The sequence below is a fragment of the Artemia sp. Qi Xiang Cuo genome, chromosome 19, assembly GCF_049724085.1.
Source record: "Artemia sp. Qi Xiang Cuo chromosome 19, ASM4972408v1, whole genome shotgun sequence".
In the NCBI taxonomy this organism is placed as follows: Eukaryota; Metazoa; Arthropoda; class Branchiopoda; order Anostraca; family Artemiidae; genus Artemia; species Artemia sp. Qi Xiang Cuo.
This window is the reverse complement of record NC_142812.1, coordinates 22,249,625-22,273,450: the sequence shown is the minus strand read 5'-3', so window position 1 is coordinate 22,273,450 and position 23,826 is coordinate 22,249,625. Positions and strand designations below refer to the sequence as shown.

At 34.6% G+C, this 23,826-nt stretch overlaps 1 protein-coding gene across 1 annotated transcript in view; it reads right to left on the bottom strand.

Moving 5' to 3' along the window:
- Sln (monocarboxylic acid transporter silnoon) overlaps window positions 1–21,865 on the bottom strand; it is a 106,362-nt gene extending 84,497 nt beyond the window's left edge. Inside the window, exon 1 of the mRNA XM_089105586.1 lies at window positions 21,731–21,865. Coding sequence (XP_088961712.1) covers window positions 21,731–21,757 — 27 coding nt within the window. The 5' untranslated portion in view covers window positions 21,758–21,865. The remainder of the gene's footprint in view (window positions 1–21,730) is intronic.
- Between the last annotated feature and the right edge of the window lie 1,961 nt (window positions 21,866–23,826).

The following is a 23,826-nucleotide window of genomic DNA, read 5'->3' as shown; positions in this document are numbered from 1 at the left end:
ACCCCCATACAGCTCAACCTCCGTGCACATCAACTCCATTCAATTGAAACCCACCACCCCCCCCCCCGTGGAGCTAACCATCGTGCAACTTAACCCTCATCGTGCAACCCTCCTTCAACTCCACCCAGATGTAACTGAAACCCATTTAACTAAGCCCTCTTTCAAATTAGCCGCCGTGCAACTCAACCCCATTTATTGGACCTTCATTCAACATGAACCCTCGTTGAACTAAATCCCCATTGTAATCAAGCCCTGTTTGACTCAACTTAACCCAAAGCCTAAGAATAAGTTTGAGCTAGCATTGATTAGAAGCTCAAAATTTGCTTCTCGCTTCGTTCAAAGTTTTTAGCTTTTATTACCCATTTGGGTAACCCCAGAACTTTTTCAAATCAAACAGTTCGTGGTAGCGAACTGTAAGTAAGGAGCGACCCGGCTCAATAGTAACCGGAATTCTAAAAACGGAGTTTTGATACCAATAGATACATCAAAAGAATCAGATTTTTATGCTGATTTCAAATATATAAGTTTCATCAAGTTTAATTATACCCATCAAATCCCATCTTACTTAATCTTACCCAGAAAATTTGCCTGATTTTCGAAAAAAGGGGGAAACAATCCCTAAAAGTCATAGAATTTTGATGAAAATCAAACAGTCAGATTCAGCGTATCAGACAAACCTACTATAGAAGTTTCAAGCTCCTATTTGTAAAGAATGTGGAATTTTGTATTTTTTGCCAGAAGAAAGATCACGGATGCGTGTTTATTTGTTTGTTTGTTTTTTCACCAGGGACAATTGTATCGATCCCGTAGTCCTAGAATATCGTGAGAGGGCTCATTCCAACGGAAATTAAAAGTTCTAGTGCCCTTTTCAAGTTACCAAAAAATTGCAGGGCAACCTGGCCCCCTCCCACGCTCATTTTTCTCCCGAAATCACCCAATCAAAATTTTGAGATACCCATTTTGTTCAGCATAGTCGAAACATCTAGTAAATATGTCTTTGTGGATAAATTAATGCCCCACAGTTCCCGGGGGAAGGGCCGCAAGTTATGAACTTTGTCCATTGTTTACATATAGTATTGGTTAATGGGAATTATATAGACGTTTTCAGAAGGGATTTTTCCTTGTGGGGGGTGGTTGGAGGAGGGGGTGTCGTGGGAGTATATGTCCATGGATGATGTCTCCTAGGGCGAAGGGACATTTCTGTGAAGGGGGCCCTGGGTTTCCCAGCAACATTTAAAAACCAATCAGAAATTAAATAAAAAAACAAGTATTTTCAATTGAAAATAAGGATCAACATTAAAATTTATAAGGAAAAGAAAATATGACGCATATGAGGGGCTTCTCCCCCTAGAAAATATCACGCTCATTACGCTAACGTTTTTTTAACACTTTAAAAAGAGCTATCTATTATAACTAAACAGCCGCTGTTATAATGTGTTTTGTGATTAGAAAAAAATTAAAAATAGCGTAAAGAGTGAGGTATTGACTAGGGGGCGAACTCCCTAATAGACGTAATGAAAACATACGAATATAGAAGTTCGTTACGCAAGTTAATTTGTAAATTACGTCAGAACAACATTTCCAGAAAGCCATTTAGCAAAAAAAAGTAAAATTAATATGCAAATTTCGTTTTAATTATTCATGTACGGAGAGCCAAAATCAAAACTGCATTAATTCAATCCGTTCAGAAATTAAATAAAAAAAAAGTTTTTTAACTGAAAGTATGAAGCGACATTAAAAAATAAAACGAACAGAAATTATTCCGTATATGAAAGGGGTGGTCCCCTCCTCCCCCCCTCGAAAGTTAATATAACTTTTTACTCTGACAAAAAAAATTTTTTTTATAAAAAAAAAAAAGTTTTATATAAACTAGCGAGGGTTGGAGGAGCGGACCTATATATACGGAATAATTTCATATACGGAATAATTTCTGTTCGTTTTAAGTTTTAATGTTGCTCCTTACTTTCAGTTATAAAAAACTTGTTTTTTTTTATTTAATTGAAACAAAGAAATTAAGGAATCTATCGCCAAAACCATAGCCCGATAAAGTGTTCTTTTTTTTGCTTTTTTTATGCAAACTATGAGCTTTTTAATTAGTGCTCGGGTAAGAAATTTATCAAGGGGCAAGAGAAAACACAGATTTTATACCCGGTTCCCTGAGCCTTTTCAGTATAATCTTTGAAGTTACACAAAAAGCATTTTGTTTGGGTCATCAAACAGTTCGTGGTAATGACCTGTAAGTAAGGAGCGACCCGGCTCAATAGTATCCTAAACTCTAAAACACGGAATCTTGATATCATCAAAAAGAACATCAAAAGAACTAGATTGTTATGCTGATTTCAAATATATAAGTTTCATCAAGTTTAGTCTTACCCATTAAAAGTTAAGCGCCAGAGATAATTTGCCTTATTTTTAAAAAAAGGGGTAAACATTCCCTATAAGTCACAGAACCTTAATGAAAATCACACCATTAGATTCAGCATATCAGAGTTCCCTACTGTAGAGGTTTCAAGCTCATATATTCAAAAATGTGGGATTTATATTTTTTGCAAGAAGAAAGATCACGGATGCGTGTTTATTTTTTTTTATTTTTACAGGGGTGATCGTATCGACCCAGTGGTCCTAGAATATCACGAGAGGGCTCATTCGAACGTATATTAAAAGTTCTAGCGCCCTTTTTAAGTGACCAAAAATGGAGGGCAACTAGGCCCCCTCCGACGCTTATTTTGTTCCCAAAGTCACTCGATCAAAATTTTGAGGTAGCTATTTTGTTCAGTGTGGTCGAAAAATATAATAGCTATGTCTTTGAGGATGACTTAATCCCCCACAGTCTCCGGGGGAAGGGCTGCAAGTTCTGAACTTTGCCCAATTCTTACATACAGTATTGGTTATTGGGAAGTATACAGACGTTTTCAGGGGTGATTTTTTCTGGTAGTGGGGGGGGGGGGTCGGGGGTTACGTGGGAAGAACTTTCCATGGAGAAACTTTTCATGGGGGAAGGGACATTGTTATGAAGGGGTGCCGGATTTCCCAGCATTATTTTAAAATAACGATCAGAAATTAAATAAAAAAACAAGTTTTCAACTGAAAAACATTTCAACCTCAAAACTTAAAACGGACAGAAACTATTACGTATATGATTGGGTTCACCCCCTAGTCAATACCTCGCTCTTTACGCAATATTTTTTTTATTACTTTCATAAGAGCTATTTATTCTAATTAACGGCCTGTCTGATTAAGGGGTCATTCTTAAAGAATTGGAAAAAAATTCGAACTTTAGCGTCGATTGAAGAGGGTACGAACCCCCTAATATATGTAATAAAAATATGCGAATATAGAAGTTCGTTACGTAAGTTAATTCGTAAGTTACGGATATTTATTACTATTAAAAACGTTCGTAAATAAAATTAAACAACTGTCGAGAAAGCCATAATAGCCAAAAAAAGTAAAATTAATATGCAAATTTCGTTCCAATTATCCATGTACGGTGAGCCAAAATCAAAACCTGCATTAATCCAGAACTGTTCAGAAATTAAATAATAAAACAAGTTTTTTTAAGTGAAAGTAAGGAGCGACATTAAAACTTAAAACGAAAAGAAATTATTCAGAATATGAAAGGGGCTGGCCCCTCCTCCACGCCGCCCACGTTACGATAAATTTTTTCTATTTCACAAAACCAAAATTTTTTGAAATAATAAAAGAAACTTTAGCGTAAAGAGCGAGGCGGGGAGGAGGGGACTGCCCCGGACATATACGGAATAATTTCTGTTCGTTTTAAGTTTTAATGTCGCTCCTTACTTTCAGGGGTTAGGGGAAATAAAACCCTGATTCCAAGAGCCTCGGTTGGTTTTCGTTTCAGCGCTCCTACGATGTTTCAGTGACCCGCTTGTGCTGGAGAAAAAAAGAAAGAAAAAGAAGACACGTCCGATTTCAGACACGTTTTCGTAATTCCCAAGAATTTGTTCTGTGATTATTTTTAGTGTTGAAATGAGTATAAATAGCATATACCATATATAAATAGCATATAGCATATAGCATATATAAATAGCATATAAATAGCATATAGCAAATAGCATAACAAATCAGCTTTGTATTTGAATAAAAAATTTTCACTTTGTATTTTTTTTCCTTTTTTTGTGTGGTTTTCCACTTGCAAAGGTGACGGGGATGAGAAGTATTTAAGAACGGGATTTTAAAGACCATTTGGAGATTTCAGTGGTAGATGTCTTATGTTTTCAAGCTCTTAAACTCCAGAAATGGCACTAAAATCGCATTTTGTTAGCATGAGGCATTTTATGATGGTGTTCTTGTGACGAAACTATAAAAAGCGCGTAAAGGTAAATATTAGCTTTCAAATAGGATTAAACAGCTTTCTGCAAAGTTTTAGTGTCCTATTAATACTGAAGAAATAAAAAGAAAAAGGGGGACTTATCTAGCTCTTTCTGATATTCCAAAAATTTGTTTCTGCAAAAAACTTTTATTATAAATAGATGTAATTAAATTGAATAATAGCTATGAAGATTTCCTTTAAACGGGAGTTCAGCTACACGGGGGATGATTTGCATTAGGATTCAGCTGAATGGGGTTCATTTGCACGGGGGTTCAGTTGCAAGACGGTTCAGTTAACTGGGGGTCGAGTTGCACCAGAGTTCAGTTAAACCGGAGGTTATGTTGCAAGATGGTTCAGTTGCACGAGGCTCAGTCACATAAGGTTCAGTTAAACGAAGGTTCGGTTGCGCGGGGGTTCAATTACACGAGGGTTCAGTTGAATGGGGTTTAGTTGCACGAAGTTTCACTCGCCCAAGGGTCAGTTACACGAAGGTTGAGTTGCATGGAAGTTGAGTTACAAGGGGGTTCAGCTAAACAAGGATTTAGTTGCACCTGGGGTCAGATGCATGGAGGTTCAGTTACAAGGGTTCAGTTGCACGGGGTTCAGTTGCACGAGGGTTTAATTGCAATAGAACCAAAAGCCCTGCAGCATGCCTGCCTGAAGCTGGTAGCCCTTTCCTCCCCAATGAGCTCTGTTCTCCCTTTGGGTGTACTATTCTGTTGCACAAGGTGGCAATTCGTGAAAATGTAGGAAGGGGTTCAAAATACACTCTTTGAAATCTAGGGGGGCAATTTTGTTGTTTTTCAAATTTTTCAATACCAAAATTCAACTCCTCTTTTTTCAATACCTCTTTTTGGTAATTTTCAAATACCAAAAAGAGGCATTTTCAATGAAAATATAAAAAAAAACATGACATCTAGGGAGGGGGGCAGTCAAAATATAGGGGGCACGGGCCCCTACCCATGGACGCGCCTTGCCCTGCTGTCTTGTTTTAAGTGGATTAAATATATTCCTTCTTTAATTTTTTGTAGCTTAACCTTCTCCACCTTAAAACGACATTAAATACGCTTGACGGACAGGACCAGGCTGCGTCGATTACTACCCCCTAGAACTTTCAGGTCCAATTCCCTTCCCTTCTCAGAATCCTTTCAGCTCAATGTATAAATGCAATGCCTTTTATTCCATCATTATTGTTTCTTCATTGTTTCTGTCGATTGTCAGTTTTGTAAATAGAATAATCCAAAATTCTGCACTTCGCACACGTATTTGATTTCAAAGTTCAAAAAAGATTGTGCAATTCAGGATAAAATTTGTCAACAACGTTTAAACAACGTTTATACAAACGTTTAAACACATTAGGTATTTAATCATCAGCTCCAGCTAAAGTATAAATTGAAATACAGTTGGGACTTTTCAACACTTGATACAAAACCTATGATAGCCACGTAATGCATGTGTAAAATAAACTGAATTAATAATGCCTTGATTCCTTGATCCTCAATACCTTGATCTTCAAGCTACAGTTTTTAGTACTTTCAAAAAAGCTTCCTATCCTAATTAAACGGCCTTTGTGTTTCAGGAGTCGTTCTAAAAAAATTTAGACAATCAGTCGAACTTTAGCGTAAAGATCAAGGTATTGAGGAGGGGGGCAACTCCTTCATATACGAATAATTTCTATTCGTTTTGAGTTTTAATGTTGCTCCTTATTTTTAGTTGTAAAAACGGTACTTGTATGATATACCCCCTACCGCTCAAGAAGTGAAGTTAGTTTAATCCTAATAAAATATACCAAAAGTATGATAAAAATATAATACTTTAGAAACAAACTGAGACTATACATTTGCACATTAGGGGGGTGAGGTGGGGATTAGATATTGTAAATTTTTACTTTATCTCCCCCCTGGCATAGTAATGGTAAGATAATTCGTAAGTTTGATGTCCCTGATATAATTATATTGCTGGCCGTGCTGCATGAAAGGTTGTCATAATCAGTTATTTTTGTTTATCACAAAATCATCATTTGGTCAATCTATTTAGTTAATCTAATTGTAGTTTTTTTTTCTTTTTTTTCGTTGTGTTTTTTATTTTCAGTGTATTTCATTTTCTTTTTTTTTCTTTCCTTGTGTTACTCCACAAGTGCCATAACTTGTTATGATGTGGGTTATAAATAAATTATTATTATTATTATTATTATTATTATTATTAAGTAAAACAGGTCTGCATGCAACATGTGTCAGCTACAATTATTTATTATAAAGAAAGAATAGTTTTCTGACTTCACACTGTCCAAATACTTTACCCCCACCCACTAATGTGCAAATATAAGTAGATTGTGCATAATGAATTTGCGTGAAGCTATAGCAATTTGAAATATCATATGGAATTTGCGTGAAGCTATAGCAATTTGAAATATCATATGGAATTTGCTTGAAGCTATAGCAATATCTTAAGCTTAACCCGTCTTTATTCTTTAGAATAGTTCTATTGTAAGCAAGTACAATTTCTTTCTTGAAATCAACTATTGGATACACAATACTGAAATTTCATTCAAGAAATTATGAAGGAATTGTAAATAGGTAACGCACTCATTCATGAGGTCACCTCTTAGACACACAATACAGAAATTTCATGGAAGAAATTGTGAAAAAATTGTAAGTAAGTAGCAAATTCTTTCTTGAATTCACCTGCTGGATAAACAAAAAAAACATTTCGTTCGAGAAATTATGAGAAAATCCTAAGTAAGTAACAAACTCTTAATTGTTTTCATGACTTAGATATAGGATGTAGAAATTTAATTAAAGAAATTATGAAAACATTTGTAAGTAGGTAAAAAACTCTTCATTGATTTCACCTCTTGGATATACAGTACAGATACTTCATTCAAGAAATTTTCAGTCGCGTTATTACGTGTGATTTTTTTTTTTTAAATGGTGTTAGCTAAAAAATCGATGATTTATTTTAAATAAATAATTCTTATATTTTTTTTGTTCAATTTAAAAAGTGGATTTCTGTTAAATAAATAATTGTTATACCTTTTAAAATAGCTTTACGGGTTTTGAAGGGCTCTATCGTTTTATTCCGTGTGATTTTTTCTTTACATGGTGTTCGTTCAAAAAGCAAGGATAATAAATAATTGTTATACCTTTTAAAATAGCCTTACGGGGTTTGAGGGGCTCTGTCGTTTTATTCCGTGTGATTTTTTCTTTATTGCATTCAGCATATGCGATAGAATTGACTATGGTACGAAAAGAGCTCGTAAAACTGCAGTTTCTATAAAAAAGGCTGAATTACAAAATCAAAATTAAATTGCATTTACTACTTTTCATTTAAAATAATGCAGTTTCTATAAAAAATTTGAAATTATTTCGTTTAAACTTCTATAAGGTTAAGTTAACATGTTATCAAATTCCACATTATTGCACAGAAATATCAAAATTGTTAGTGGTATTGTTACAATTGTTACCATGTAGAACTACAGAATGATTTAAAACTGTATTAAAAGTTCAGAAACACATCTATACTATTTGCTAACAATAGCAGAAACACATTTACCTTCTTTCGAATTATTTTAATTTAGATACTTGTTCAATATCTCCAACCCCACTCAAGAATTTTGATCTGTAAGATCTGAGAAAAACCGGTTTTTAATTGCATTCAGCATATGCGATAGAATTGACTATGGTACGAAAGGAGCTCGTAAAACTGCAGTTTCTATAAAAAAGGCTGAATTACAAAATCAAAATTAAATTGCATTTACTACTTTTCATTTAAACTAATGCAGTTTCTATAAAAAATTTGAAATTATTTCGTTTAAACTTCTATAAAGTTAAGTTAACATGTTACGAAATTCCACATTATTGCACAGAAATATCAAAATTGTTAGTGGTATTGTTTCAATTGTTACCATGTAGAACTACAGAATGATTTAAAACTGTATTAAAAGTTCAGAAACATATCTATACTATTTCCTAACAATAGCAGAAACACATTTACCTTCTTTCGAATTATTTTAATGTAGGTACTTGTTCAATATCTCCAATCCCCACTCAAGAATTTTTGATCGGTTCGATGTGAGGTATATCGGTTTTTCAGGGTGTTCAGTTAAAGCGAGAGGAAGGAATCTTTAACGAAAAGTACTCGTAAAACTGAATGGTCTATAAAAAAGGCAGAATAACACAGTAAAAATTAAATTGCATAGAATACATTGCCTGAGAGCTGAAGTTGTTTCTTTTAAAAAATTTAAATAGTTTTTTTGAATTGTCTATAAAAGTAGATACCGAATTTTTCCAAGTTCTTAATTCCTGCACCAACATACCAGCATAAGAGTTTAGGAAAGAACAGGCTATTTTTTTATTTCGGTAAACATATGAGATATAATTGATTTTTGACGTATTTAAAAAAAAAAACAATTCAAATTGAATAATCTGGTAGATGGATAGAACTAGATCTTAACTAACAATTGTTAGTGGTATTGTTACAATTGTTACCATGTAGAACTCCAGAATGATTTAATACTGTATTAAAAGTTCAGAAACATATCTATACTATTTGCTAACAATAGCAGAAACACATTTACCTTCTTTCGAATTATTTTAATGTAGATACTTGTTCAATATCTCCAATCCCCACTCAAGAATTTTGATCTGTAAGATCTGAGAAAAACCGGTTTGTAATTGTATTCAGCATATGCGATAGAATTGACTATTGTACGAAAAGAGCTAGTAAAACTGCAGGTTATATAAGAAAGGCTGAATTACAAAATAAAAATTAAATTGCATTTACTACTTTTCATTTAAACTAATGCAGTCTCTATACAAATTTTTAAATTATTTCGTTAAAACTTCTATAAAGTTAAGTTAACATGTTACCAAATTCCACATTATCGCACCGAAATATCAAAATCGTAGGTTAGAAAAGCACGGTCTTTTTGTTATTGCATTCAGAATATGAGGTAGAAGTGACTGTTGTACAGAAATAGTTGAAACTATCTCTTAAAAAAAAAAAATTTGCTAAATAAGCTTGGCGAATTAAATTCTTATATTCGTGTAACACTTCATACTTCAAATTGTAATAATGACCTGAAAATACATCATACTGTTTTTCAGGGATTTTATACGTATCTTGGATTAAGTCTCTTCTTAACATTATTCTGCAATAACGCTACATCTTGGGGATTTAAAAGAGTCAAATTTCACCTTAAAACACTAACATATATCATCAAGTTATTTAAGTCTTAGGATCAATTTCTTAGGAAACACTCGATACCCTTAAGATGTCTGATTAAGATTCTTAAACCTATGAAAATTCTTGACTATAGTAATTAAGTCACATTTACAGAAGCTTTACTTTTTTTGTTACCGAATTTGGGTCTAGATTTAATTTTTACAGGCACTGTACATTTTTGTTACCACATTATGGTCTATACTTACCTTTGATTCAAACTGTAAGTAAGGAGCGACACGGCTCAATAGGAACCAAAAATCTAAAAGACAATTAATAGCTTACTCACATGCTGTTACAAAACTCCTGGTTAATACAAAAATCACGAAGACTAAAAGCTGTAGTGGATTAAATAAAAAAAAAAACCACGGATGGGACCCCCACCACCAAGGTTAGGTTACCTAACATTTCATGGTGACCCCCCCCCCAACCCCGGGGCCACGGGCCCGACAGCCGGACTCGGGTAGGACCCTCACCACCAAGGGCAGGTTAGATGTCTGATTCAAATTATTAAAACTATGGAAATTCTTGATTATGTAATTCAGTCACTTTTACAGAGGTTGTACATTTTTTGTTACCAAATTTGGGTCTAGATTTAATTTTTACAGGAACTGAACATTTTTCTTACCACATTATTGTCTATACTTACCTTTGATTCAAACTGTAATTATGGATCGACACTGCTCAATATTAAAAAAAAATAAAAAAGAAAATTAATAGATTTCTGGTATTATTTTAAAAACCACCTGTCTAATAAAAAAAAAGCTGATACAAAAAGCTGTAGTGGATTAAAAAAAAAAATAAAAACCCCGGGGGACACCCCCGTCACACAGGTTAGGTTACCTAAGAGTCGAGGATGCCCCCCACCCCCGGGGGGCCCCGTGGACTGTCCTAAGACCAAGAAGGGGACTTCCATACCCCAAGGTCGGGTAACTCAAATTTCAGGTGACCCCCCCAACCCCGGGGCCACGGGACCGACAGCCTGACACGGGTAGGACCCTCACCACCAAGGTCAGGTTAGGTTAGATTAGGTTAAGTTCCCTAACATTTCTAGTTTACCTTACATCAGTTTAAGGGCCGCGCCCCTGAACCTGATTAAAGTAAACCTAGTAAGTTTTGTTAACTTAAACTAATCTAGCCAAACCTCACCTGGGTGGTGAGGGTCCTATCCGTGTCAGGCTTTCGGTCCTGTGGCCACGGGGGTGGGGGGGGGGTCACCTAGAAATGGTCGGTAACCTAACCTTGGGGGGGGGGGTCCCCCCCGTGGGAAGGGGTCAGGCCCCGGGGCCCCCGGGGGTGGGGGGGGCCACATTGGAATGGTAGGTCACCAAATCGGGGGGATGGAGGTCTCACCCGTGTTTTTTTTTTTTATTTAAGCCACAACAGCGTTTTTTCTTGGTGATTTTTGAATTAAACAGGCGTTTTGTAAAAGCAAGCGAGTAAGCTATTAATTTGCTTTTAGAGTTTTGGTTACTATTGAGCCGTGTCGCTCCTTACTTACAGTTCGAATCAAAGGTAAATCTAGACAATAACGTGGTAAGAAAATGTACAGTTTCTGTAAAAATGAAATCTAGACCCGAATTTGGTAACAAAAAATGTACAGTTTCTGTAAAAGTGACTGAATTACATAATCAAGAATTTCCATAGTTTTAATAATTTGAATCAGACATCTAACCTGCCCTTGGTGATGTGAGGCCCACCCGAGTCCGGCTGTCGGTCCCGGGGTCCCGGGGTTGGGGGGGGGTCCCCTTTAAATGTTAGGGCACCTAACCTGGGTGGGGGGGGTCCCACCCGTGGTTTTTTTTTATTTAATCCACTACAGCTTTTAGTCTTCGTGATTTTTGTATTAACCAGGAGTTTTGTAACATCAGGCGAGATAGCTATTAATTGGCTTTTAGAGTTCCGGTTCCTATTGAGCCGTGTAAATCCTTACTTACAGTTCGAATCAAAGGTAAGTCAAGAGCAGAATTAGGTAAGAAAAATTTACATTTCCTGTAAAAATGAAATCTAGATCAGAACTCGGTAACAAAAAAATTAAAGTTTCCGTAAAAGTGACTGAATAACATAGTCAAGAATTTTCATAGGATAAATAATTTCAATAAGACATCTTAAGGGTATCGAGTGTTTCCTAAGTAACTGATCCTAAGACTTAAATTACTTGATCAGATATGTTAGCGTTTTAAGGTGAAATTTGACTCTTTTAATCCCCAAGATGTAGCGTTATTGCAGAATAATGTTAAGAAGAGACTTAATCCAAGATACGTATAAAATCCCTAAAAAACAGTATGATGTATATTCAGTTCCTTCTTACAATTTGAAGCATGAAGTGGAACACGAATAGAAGAATTTACTTCGCCAAACTTGGTAAGCAAATTTTTTTTTTTTAAGAGATAGTTTCCGCTCTTTTCGTACCATAGTCAATTCTATCGCATATGCTGAATGCAATAAAAAAATAGCCTGTGCTTTTCTAACCTAAGATTTTGATATTTATGTGCAATAATGTGTAATATGGTCACATGTTAACTTAAATTGATAGAAGTTTAAACGAAATAATTTCAAATTTTTTATAGAAACTGCATTAGTTTAAATGAAAAGTAGTAAATGCAATTTAATTTTGATTTTGTAATTAAGCTTTTTTTATAGAAACTGGAGTTTTTCTAGCTCTGTAAGTAACAGGTTCATGCTGCATGCTTATACTGAACGCACTTTACACTCGGTTTTTCTTATATCTTCGAAATAAAAATTCCTTAACGGAGATTGTCTGTACTGAACAAAATTCTCCATGCAAATTTTTCGATAGAAAGTAAATATGTATCTAATATTGTTAGCAAATTGTATATATATGTATCTCGACTTTTAATACGGTAATAAATCATTATGTAGTTTTACATACTAACGATTGTAACAATACAAATAACAATTGCTATTTAATATATATTCCTTTAAATCGACCTTATTATTCATTTTGAATTGTTTTTTTTTTAAATACTTAAAAAAAAAAATATATTTATTAGTCTTACTGCAATAAAAAAAATAGAATTTTATGTCATGAAAACTTTTTTTTGTTTGTCTGTGCTAATAGTAGTACCGTGGATAAATTTTGAATCTACTTTATTGACGCTTCATAGAAACTATTTAAAATTTTTTATAGAAACTTCATTAGTTTAAATGATAAGTAGTAAATGCAATTTAATTTTTATTTTGTAATTAAGCCCTTTTTATAGAAACTGCAGTGTTACGATCTCTTTTCGTACCATATTCAAGTCTATCGCATATACTGAATGAACTTACAAATCAGTTTTTCTCAGATAGTACATATCAAAAGTATTGAGTGGGGATGGGATGTATTGAACGAGTACATACATGAAAATAATTCGAAAGAAGGTAAATGGGTATCTGATTTTTTTATCAAATAGTATAGATGTGTTTTTCAGCTTTTAATTCAAGGTTAAATCATTCTTTAGTTCTATATGTTAACAATTGAAACAATAACACTACAAATTTTTATATTTCTGTGCAATAATGTGGAATTTGGTAACGTGTTAACATAACTTTTTTGAATTTTAAATGAAATAATTTAAAATTTTTTATAGAAACTGCCTTACTTTAAATGAAAAGCAGTAAATGCAATTTAATTTTGATTTTATAATTCAGCCTTTTTTTATAGAACCTGCAGTTTCAAGAGAACTTTTCTTACAATGGTCAATTTTATCGCATATGCTGAATGCAATTACAAACCGGTTTTTCTCAGATCTTACAGATCAAAATTCTTGAGTGGGGTTGGAGATATTGAAAAAGTATCTAGATAAAAATAATTCGAAGAAAGGTAAATGTGTTTCTGCTATTGTTAGCAAATAGTATAGATGTGTTTCTGAACTTTTAATACAGTTTTAAATCATTCTGTAGTTCTAAATGGTAACAATGGTAACAATACCACTAACAATTTTGATATTTCTGTGCAATAATGTGGAATTTGGTAACATGTTAAATTAACTTTATATAAGTTTAAACGAAATTATTTCAAATTTTGTATAGAAATTGCATTAGTTTAAATGAAAAGTAGTAAATGCAATTTAATTTTGATTTTGTAATTCAGCCTTTTTTATAGAAACTGCAGTTTTACGAGCTCTTTTCGTACCATAGTCAATTCTATCGCATATGCTGAATGCAGTAAATCAACTATAACGATTAAAAACATTACAGACTCACTAGAACTCTGTAAATAATTTTTAAAAGTTATAAAAACTATTTATTATCTTTGATTTAGTAACGAAAGCAAAGTAAAGAAAAAATAACATGTACTAAAACTACAGCGCCCCTCAAAACACGTAAAGCTCTGTTAAAAGGTATAACAATTATTTATTTAACACAAATCCTCTTTTTAAATTTAACTTAAAAAATATAAGAATTATTTATTTAACAGAAAGACTCGCTTTTTTAACTAACACCATTTAAAAGAAAAAAACCCCCGGAATAACACGACTGATAATTTCTTGAATTAAGTATCTCTATTGTATATCCAAGAGGGGAAATCAATAAAGAGTTTTTTACTTACTTACAAATATTTTCATAATTTCTTGAATTAAATTTCTACATTCTATACCTAATTCGTGAAAACAATTAGGAGTTTGTTACTCAATTAGGATTTTCTGATAATTTCTCCAATGAAATGTCTTTTTTGTTTATAAAGCAGGTGAATTCAAGAAAGATTTTGATACTCACTTACAAGTTTATTATAATTTACTCCTCGAAATTTATGTATTGTGTGTATAAGAGGTGAACTCATGAGTGAGTGCGTGACATACTTAAACGTCCTTCATAATTTTCTGAATTAAATTTCAATTTTGTGTGTCAAATAGTTGATTTCAAGAAAGTAATTGTGCTTGTCTAAAATAGAACTATGCTAATGAATAAAGCCGGGTTAAGTTTAATATATTTCTATAGCTTCAAGCAAATTCCATATGATATTTCAAATTGCTATAGCTTCACGCAAATTCCATATGATATTTCAAATTGCTATAGCTTCACGCAAATTCATTATTAACAATCTACTAATATATAGCCCAAATTATATATTTTCCATGTATTCTGTCGCTTCTCTTCGTCTTTTCTGACACTAAGTTGAAAGAAACTAGCAAAAAGAAACCGGTTGACAGTGCGTCAGTGCATGAAGAATTTGAGCGGTAGGGGGTATATCATACAGATACCATAAAATAATTTTTTACAATTTTTGATCGTTTTTCAAATACTACCGTTACATCTGGATCACCCACCAGGAAAAAGTCCCTCCCCTCCCGGTACACTCTTCTATTTAAAGTTACTCCCCCGTCAAATACACCCCCCCCCCCCCCATGGCTAAGTTTTGATCGTGTTTCCAGTCACTCCGGAAGTTCCCCTTTCCGTTGAAATTGTGTCCTGGAAATCCAAACATGCTGAAAATTTCTCCCGGACAATTCCCCCGAAACATCTCCACATGCAATTAAATAAAAAAAAACAAGTTTTTTTATCAAACTGTTAGTGATAACTAACTGTATTTAAGGAGCGACCCGGTCAAATAGTTCGTGGTAACGAGCTGTAAGTACGGAGCGACACGGCTCAATGGTAACCGAAACTCTAAAAAACGGAATTATGATACCAATACATACATCAAAAGAAACAAATTTTAATTCTGATTTCAAATATATAAGTTTTATCAAGTTTAATCTTACCTATCAAAAGTTACTTGCCTGAGAAAATTTGGCTTATTTTCGAAAAAAGGGCAAAATATCCCCTAAAAGCTATAGAACCTTAATGAAAATCACACCATCATATTCAGCGTATCAGAGAACCCTACTGTAGAGGTTTCAAGCTCCTATCTACAAAAATGTGGAATTTTCCATTTTTTGCCAGAAGAAAGATCACGGATGTGTGTTTATTTGTTTTTTTTTTCTTTTCCCCAGGGATGATCGTATCGACCCAGTGGTCCTAGAATATCGTGAGAGGGTTCATTGGAACGGAAATTAAAAGTTCTAGTGCCCTTTTTAAGTGACAAAAAAATGGAGGGCAACTAGGCCCCCTCCCACGCTCATTTTTTTACCAAAGTCAACCTATCAAAATTTTGAGATAGCCATTTTGTTCAGCATGGTCGAAAATATTATAACTATGTCTTTTAGGATGACTAAATCCCTCGAAGCCCCCCGGGGGAGGGCTGAAAGTTAGGAACTTTACCCAATGTTAACATATAGTATTGGTTATTGGGAAGTATACAGACGTTTTCAGGGGGAATTTTTTCTGATAGTGGGGGGGGGGGGGTGGGTCGGGGGTTATATGGGAGGATCTTTTCATGAAGGAGGTTTCATGGGGGAAGGGACATTGCTATGAAGGGGGCGCCGGATTTCCCATCATTATTTTTTTTAAAAAATCAGAAATTAAATATAAAAAAACAAGTTTTTTCAACTGAAAGTAAGGAGCAACATCAAAACTTAAACGAACAAAAAATATTAGGTATATGATTGGGTTCACCTTCTAGTCAATGCCTCGCTCTTTAAGCCAAAGATATTTTAGTACTTTCATAAGAGCTATTTATTCTAATTAACGGTCTTTGTGATTAAGGGGTCATTTTTAAAGAATTGGAACAAAATTCAAACTTTAGCTTTAAGAGCAAGGTATTGACTAGGGGGCAAACCCCCTAATATACGTATTAAAAATATATGAATATAGAAGTTTGTTACGTAAGTTACGTACGCTAAAGTTTTTTTTGTTTAAAAAACAATCAGAAATAAAAAAAAAACAAGCTTTTTTAAATGAAATTAAGGAGCGACATTAAAACTTAAAACGAACAGAAATTATTCCATATATGAAAGGGGCTGCCCCTCCTCAACGCCTTGGTCTTTACGCTAAGGTTTGACTATTTCTCACAACTTTATTTTTTCTTTAAATAAAAAACTTTACCGTAAAGAGCGAGGCGTTGAGGTGGGGACAGCCCCTTTCATATACGGAATAATTTCTGTTCGTTTTAAGTTTTAATGTCGCTCCTTACTTTCAGTATAAAAAACTTGTTTTTTTATTTCATTTTTATTAGAAACCAAGTGAATGCACGTTGAATGAAGTTCTAAAATACACGTTTATGTGCACCATTTATCTTGTATGAACTACGTAACTTATCCGGAACGACCACCGTGCCACCGTGCACCGCCACCTTTTAAGTCGATTGGTTTCAAACAGTTCGTGGTAACGAACTGTAAGTAAGGAGCGACCCGGTTCATTAGTAAATGAAACTCTAAAAAAAGGAACTTTGATACCCATAGATACATTAAAAGAATTAAATTTTAATGCTGATTTCAGATATATAAGTTTCATCAAGTTTAGCCCTGCCCATCAAAAGTAACGCGCCTGATAAAATTTGCCTTATTTTTGAAAAAAAGGTGAAACGGCCCCTAAAATTTACAGAACCTTAATGACAATCACAACCTCTAATTCAGCTAATGATAGAACCCTACTGTAGAGGTTTTAAGCTTCTATCTAAAAACATGTACAATATTGTATTTTTTTTTTGCCAGAAGAAAGATCACGGTTGCGTGTTTATTTGTTGTTGTTTTTTTTGTTTTTTTTTTTCCAGGGGCGATAGTATAGACCAAGTGGTCTTAGAATAACTTGGGAGGTCACATTCGAATGGAAATTAATAGTTCTAGTGCCGTTTTTTCAGTGACCAAAAAAAATGGAGGGCAACTAGGCCCCCTCCCACGCTCATTTTCTCTCCAAGTCACCCGATCAAAATTTTGAGATAAAAATTTTGTTTAGCATGGTCGAATATATAATAACTATGTCTTTCAGGATGACTTAATCCCCATAGTCCCCGGCAGGAGGGCTGAAAGATATTAACTTTTCCCAATGTTTACATATAGTATTGGTTATTGGGAACTATACAGATGTTTTAAGGGGGGATTTTTCTGGTAGTGGGGGGGGGGCGTTCGGGGATTATGTTATCTTTTCATGGTGGAATTTTTGATGAGGGGACATTGCTTTGAAGGGGGCGCCGGATTTCCCCAGCAATATTGAAAAAAAGATCAAAAATTAAAAAACAAAACAAGTTTTCAACTGTAAGTAAGGAGCAACAACAAAACTTAAAACAAACAGAAATTATTAAGTATATGATTGGGTTCGCCCCCTAGTCAATACCTTGCTCTTTAAGCCAAAGATTTTTTTAGTACTTTCATAAGAGCTATTTATTCAAATTAACGGCCTTTGTGATTAAGAATCATTTTTAAAGAATTTAAACAAAATTCAAAAGTTAGCGTAAAGAGTGAGGTATTGGCTAGGGAGTGAACCCCCTAATATACGTATTAACAATGTATGAATATAGAAGTTCGTTACGTAAGTTAATTCGCAAGTTACATATATTTATTACTAATAAAAACGTTTACAAATAAAATTAAACAACTTTTGAGAAAGCCATTTAACCAAATAAAAGTAAAATTAATATGCAAATTTTGTTTTAATTAGTCACGCACGGTGAGCCAAAATCAAAACCTGCATTAATTCAAAACGTTCAGAAATTAAATAAAAAACAAGTTTTTTTTAACTGAAAGTAAGGAGCGACATTAAAACTTAAAACGAACAGAAATTATTCCTTATAAGAAAAGGTCTGTCCCCTCCTCAAAGCCTCGCCCTTTGCGCTAAAGTTAGACTCTTTCTCAGAAATCCATTTTTAAAAAAGTAAAAAACTTTAGCGTAAAGAGCGAGGCGTTGAAATTTCGAGGCGCTGAAAATTTCTCCCGGAAATTCGCCCGAAACATCTCCACCTGGAATTAAATAAAAAAAAAAAGTTTTTTTTATCTGTGAGTACGGAACGACTTTAAAACTTAAAACGAACAGAAATTATTCCGTATGTAACAGGGGCTGTCCCCTCCACAACGCCTCGCTCTTTACGCTAAAGTGTATTATAGTTAAAAAAAATATAGTTGTGAGAAAGCCAAACTTTAGCGTAAAGAGCGAGGCGTTGAGGAAAGGACAGCCCCTTTTATATACGGAATAATTTCTGTTCATTTTAAGTTTTAACGTCGTTCCTTGCTTTCAGTTAAAAAAAACTTGTTTTTTTATTTAATTTTTGATCGTTTTTGAATTAATGCAGGGTTTGACTTTGGATCACCGTACATGAATATTTCAAACAAAATTTGAATATTAATTATACTTTTATTTGGTTAAATGGCTTTCTCGAAACTTGTTTAATTTTATTTGGGAACGTTTTTATTAGTAATAAATATATGTAACTTACGAATTAATTAACATAACGAACTTCTGTATTCATATATTTCTAATACGTATATTAGGGGGTTCGCCCCTAGTCAATACCTCACTCTTTAAGCTAAATTTCGAATTTTGTTCCAATTCTTTAAAAATGACCTCTTTAACCCAACGGCCGTTACTTATAATAAATGTCTATTATTAAATTAATAAAAATTCTTTGGCTTAAAGAGCAATATATTGACTAGGGGGGGACCCAATAAGATGCTTAAAATTTTCTGTTCTATTTAAGTTTTTATGCTGGTCCTTACTTTAAGTTGAAAAACTTGTTTTTTTATCTTTAATTTTTGTTCTTTTTTTTAAATAATGCTGGGAAATCCGGCGCCCCCTTCATAGCATTGTCCCTACCCCATTAAAACTTCCATGTAAAGATCCTCCCACATACCCCTGACCCCCCCCCCCCCACTACCACAAAAAATCCCCCCCTGAAAACGTCTGTATACTTCCCAATAACCAATACTATAGGCCTATGTTAACATTGGGTAAAGTTCATAACTTTCAGCCCTCCCCCCAGGGACTTCGTGGAGTTAAATCATCCTAAAGGACATGGTTATCATATGTTCGACCATGCCGAACAAAATGGCTATCTCAAAATTTTGATCGGGTGACTTTGGGAAAAAATGAGCGTGGGAGGGGGCCTAGTTGCCCTCCATTTTTTTTGGTAACTTAAAAAGGGCATTAGAACTTTTAATTTCCGTTCCAATGAGCCCTCCCACGATATTCTAGGATCACTGGTTCGATACGAACACCCCTGGGAAAAAAAACAAAAAAAAACAAAAAAAAAACAACCAATAAGTACCCATCCCTTATCTTTATTCTGGCAAAAATAGCAAGATTTCATATTTTTTGAGATAGGTGCTTGAAACATTTACAGTAATGTTCTCTGATAAGCTGAGTATGATAGTGTGATTTTCATTAAGATTCTATAACTTTTAAGGGGTCTTTCCCCGTTTTTCGAAAATCAGACAAATTTTCTCAGGCACGTAACTTTTGATGAGTAAAACTAAACTTGATGAAACTTACATATTTGAAATCAGCATAACAATCTAATTCTTTTGATGTATCTTTTGGTATCCAAAACCCGTTTTCTAGAGTTTTGGTTACCATTGAGCTGGATCGCTCCTTACTTATAGTTCGTTACTACGAACTGTTTGAAATTGAGTAGGCAAAGAGAAAGTACGATAAATAAAAATAATTTTGTATGGGAATTCTGTCAAATCCCCTTAGCATAAAATATTCCCTTGAAAGTTCATCTCTGGAAACTTCCCTCCACACGGGAAATTATCCTCATGGAAACCCACTCCAAGCGCAAAATCCCCCCGAAAAACCCTGTATACCTCCCAATAAGAAATCCTATACGTAAACAATGGGCAAATACATATCCCACGGGAATGAGGGGCTGGGGCCATGTGATTTCCAAAGGCATAGTTTTGGGACTTTTCAACTATGCTGAACAAAAATGCCTATAAATAAATTATCGGGCGATTTTGGGGAAAACAGTGGTGAGAGGAGGGCTAGTTGCCCTCCAATCCTATTGGTCACTTCAAAAGAGACCTAGAGCTCTTAATTTTCTTAATTGCCCTCTCTTGACGTTCTAGGACCATTGGTTCTATACCCCTGGGAAAAAACACAAACATTTTGGCAGACAGGAGCTTAAAACCTTTACAGTCGGGTTCTCTGTTACTCTGAATTTGATGGTGTGATTTTCAATAAGATTTTTGACTTTTAGGAAGCGTTTTCCCCTTTTTTCAAAAATAAGGCAAATTTTCTCAGGCTCGTAACCTTTATGAGTGGTATTAAACTGAATGAATCTTATATATTTGAAGTCAGCAGAATAAGCCGATTCTTTTAATATACCTATTGATATCAAAATTCCGTTTTTTAGAGTTTCGGTTACTATTGAGCTCCTTACTTACAGTTCGTTACCAGGAACTCTTTGATAATGAAGCCAGTTATGATAAGCAATATACAACATAAAATATCTCACACAAATGTGTACGTAGGGGTATGTGCACCTTTGATGCTCTGCCCCATCTTTTAAGTCTGACTCATAGAAACGAAATCCAGCTGTAAACCCTGACATAGTTGCAATCTACAAAAAAAAAATTAGGTGCGTTCTCATCCAAAAAAAAGCTCGTTTTCACGATAGTAAAATCACGACAGGAAACAACGATTTTCAGCGTTATTTACTGAGGGTATAATTCAAGAAGTCGACCTCGACTCTATGCAGCTGACAGAGCGACTGAATCCGAATCAAATAAAACAAGACAATAACTGTTGTTTGTGAATATTTAATTTAGATTAAGAAAAAGTACTGATTATTCTCCATTTCTGTCCAATCCCATAATCAAATTCTTACAATGGGTTGTTTGTATTGTTTATCTTGCAAATGTATGATTTATCGTATCGGTTGATGTGATCTTTCTTTAATAATGGTTTCATCTTGCAATTTCAGCATTTTTTCCGCTCCTGGCCGTATTAAAGATACAGGTATTATTCGGTTACACCCCCCCCCCCAAAAAAAAAAAATTGTCCGACGTCTAGCCTACAAATGTAACAAAAATAGACGTTAAAAGAGTTTTAACTCAGAAACCTTCATAATCATTTACTTTATTTTAACACACCTACCAATTTTTTTATCCCCCCTCCAGATTAAAAATATGGCCCGGCGTCCACTCTGTACAATTTTCTGTGGGTTCACCAAATTTTCTCAAAATAAAACTGACCGCCGAAATCCTCGGAAAATAGTTTTCTAAGCAGATTCAGGAGAACCCAATTTTCTTTTAAGGAAGTTAAGAGAGACCCAGAAAATTCGTCCGTAGTGGAAGCACTGATTTGCAGTAATATAGTAGACGCACTAGCGAAACCCTAAGGTTAGATGCTGTAACAATGTCTCACCGATTTCTGGGGCAGTAAACTTTCCATGATTATTCTTCAAATTTAATCAAAATTTCGTATTCCGTCACTCCTTTTCCTTATCATCTTTGGAATAAAACACATTCTCACATTGAAAGATTGGCATCTAATGTATTAGAAAAGAAATGCCAACTGACATAATCTTTGAAACTAGTTGGATAGAGAGAGAAAAAACTTATCCAAAACGTGACTGTTACGTCACGAATGCGTAATAGCAATGTTAAAAAAGTCTAGAGTTAATAAATCTTCATGATCGGGCTGGCTGTTCTTAAACTATCTGTTGACTGTAGGTATAAAAGAAGTGCAAGGGTCAAGTTTAACATTTTAATTACCGTTGGACTTCGGGACTCAAGCATACAACACACGTGACTGTCGGGGAAAGGAGGCCAGGTAAAGGGGGGGGAGTAAATGTAGGCGATCGTCTGGGTCCTCACGATTGAAGAAGCCCCGCACCTGTGTGATTTTTTTTAATATCACGTTCAGATATATATACATTTTAATTTTTTATTCCATTTTAGTGATACTTTTGTAGTGGTGGTTTATGCCAGGGCACGGGGCACCTCCCCCCCCATTTTTTCTAATTTATGCATTAAATTTCTTTTGTTTTATATTTTTGCACTTCTATTAATGTACTTAATTGAGAAAGAAATTGTCGCAATAGTAATTTTTGTATACCTTGCTGCCCCCTTCCAGTTTACGGGGCTTGAAACCGCTACTGTATTATTTTATTTGGCCAATGATTTTATTTGCAGTAAAGACAAACGTTTATGAAATAACTGCATAAAACGTGAACATTTGTAGGAATAGACGAAATTTTAGGGGCTAATTGCATTGTAATTTCGTCAAAATCCTGGAGGGAAGAGAAGTTGGAGCCAATTTTCCAAAATCCAGTGAAAATGACGGTAAAAATGAAAAATGACCAAATAGTAGCATAAGGGTAAATATATCATGGGCAGCGCAACAGCGCAGCCTAGGCAAAGAACGATGTTGGCATAATGTATTATTTATTTTTTTTTTTGGTTGGTTTTAGACCAGGGCACATCATATCGAAGAATTTGTCGTAGAAACTTCGAAAAGGGCTCATTCAATCAAAAATTGGAATGTCTAGTGTACTTTTTAATAGCCGAAAGTAATTGGAAGGCCTACACCCCTTCCACGCCCACCATTTTCCCAAACACATCCAATAAAAATTTTATGATTGCCATTTTGTTAAAAGTAGTTGAAAGATCTGGAAACTATGTCTTTGAGGAGGACACTCCCCCCACATGCCTCAGGGCAAGGTTGTAAATTATGCCCTGGGGGCATATAAGATTTTTTTTTTAAACGTTGTCATAGAAACATCAAAAAGGGCTCATTCGATTGGGAATTAAAAGGGCTACTGCCCTTTTATATAGTCGATAGTGATTGAAGAGCAACTAAACCCGTCTCACGCCCACTATTTCCCCAAACATATCCACTCAAAATTTGGAGATTGGCATTTTATTCAACGTAGTTGAAATTTCTGGAAATTATGTCTTTGTGGATGACAAACCCCCCACAGCCCTCAGGGCAAGGCTTGAAAGTTCTGCCCTGTGGGTATATAAGGTTTTTATGGATAGTGTTGTCGTAAAAACTTCAAAAAAGACTCATTCAATTGGAAATTAAAAAGGCTAATGCCCTTTTTAATAGTAGAAGGGGATTAGAGTCTTTGAGGATGACGACCCCATCCCAACCCTGATGGCAAGGGTTGTGAGTTATGCCCTGGGGGCATATATGGTTTCTTATAGAAAGTGTTGTCGTAGAAACTTCAAAAAGAACTCATTAGATTTAAAATTGAAAAGGCTAGAGCCCTTTTTAATAGTCGAAAGGTGATTAGAGAGCAACTAAACCCCCCTCTCACGCCCACGATTTCCCCAAATACATCCAATCACTATTTTAAGATAACCATTTTGTTCAACGTAGTTGATAGTTCTGGAAATTATGTCTTTGAGGATGACAAACCCCATATACCCCTCAGGCCAAGGGTTTTAAGTTATGTCCTGGGGGCATATAAGGTTTTTATAGATAGCGCTGTCACAGAAACTCCAAAAGGGCACATT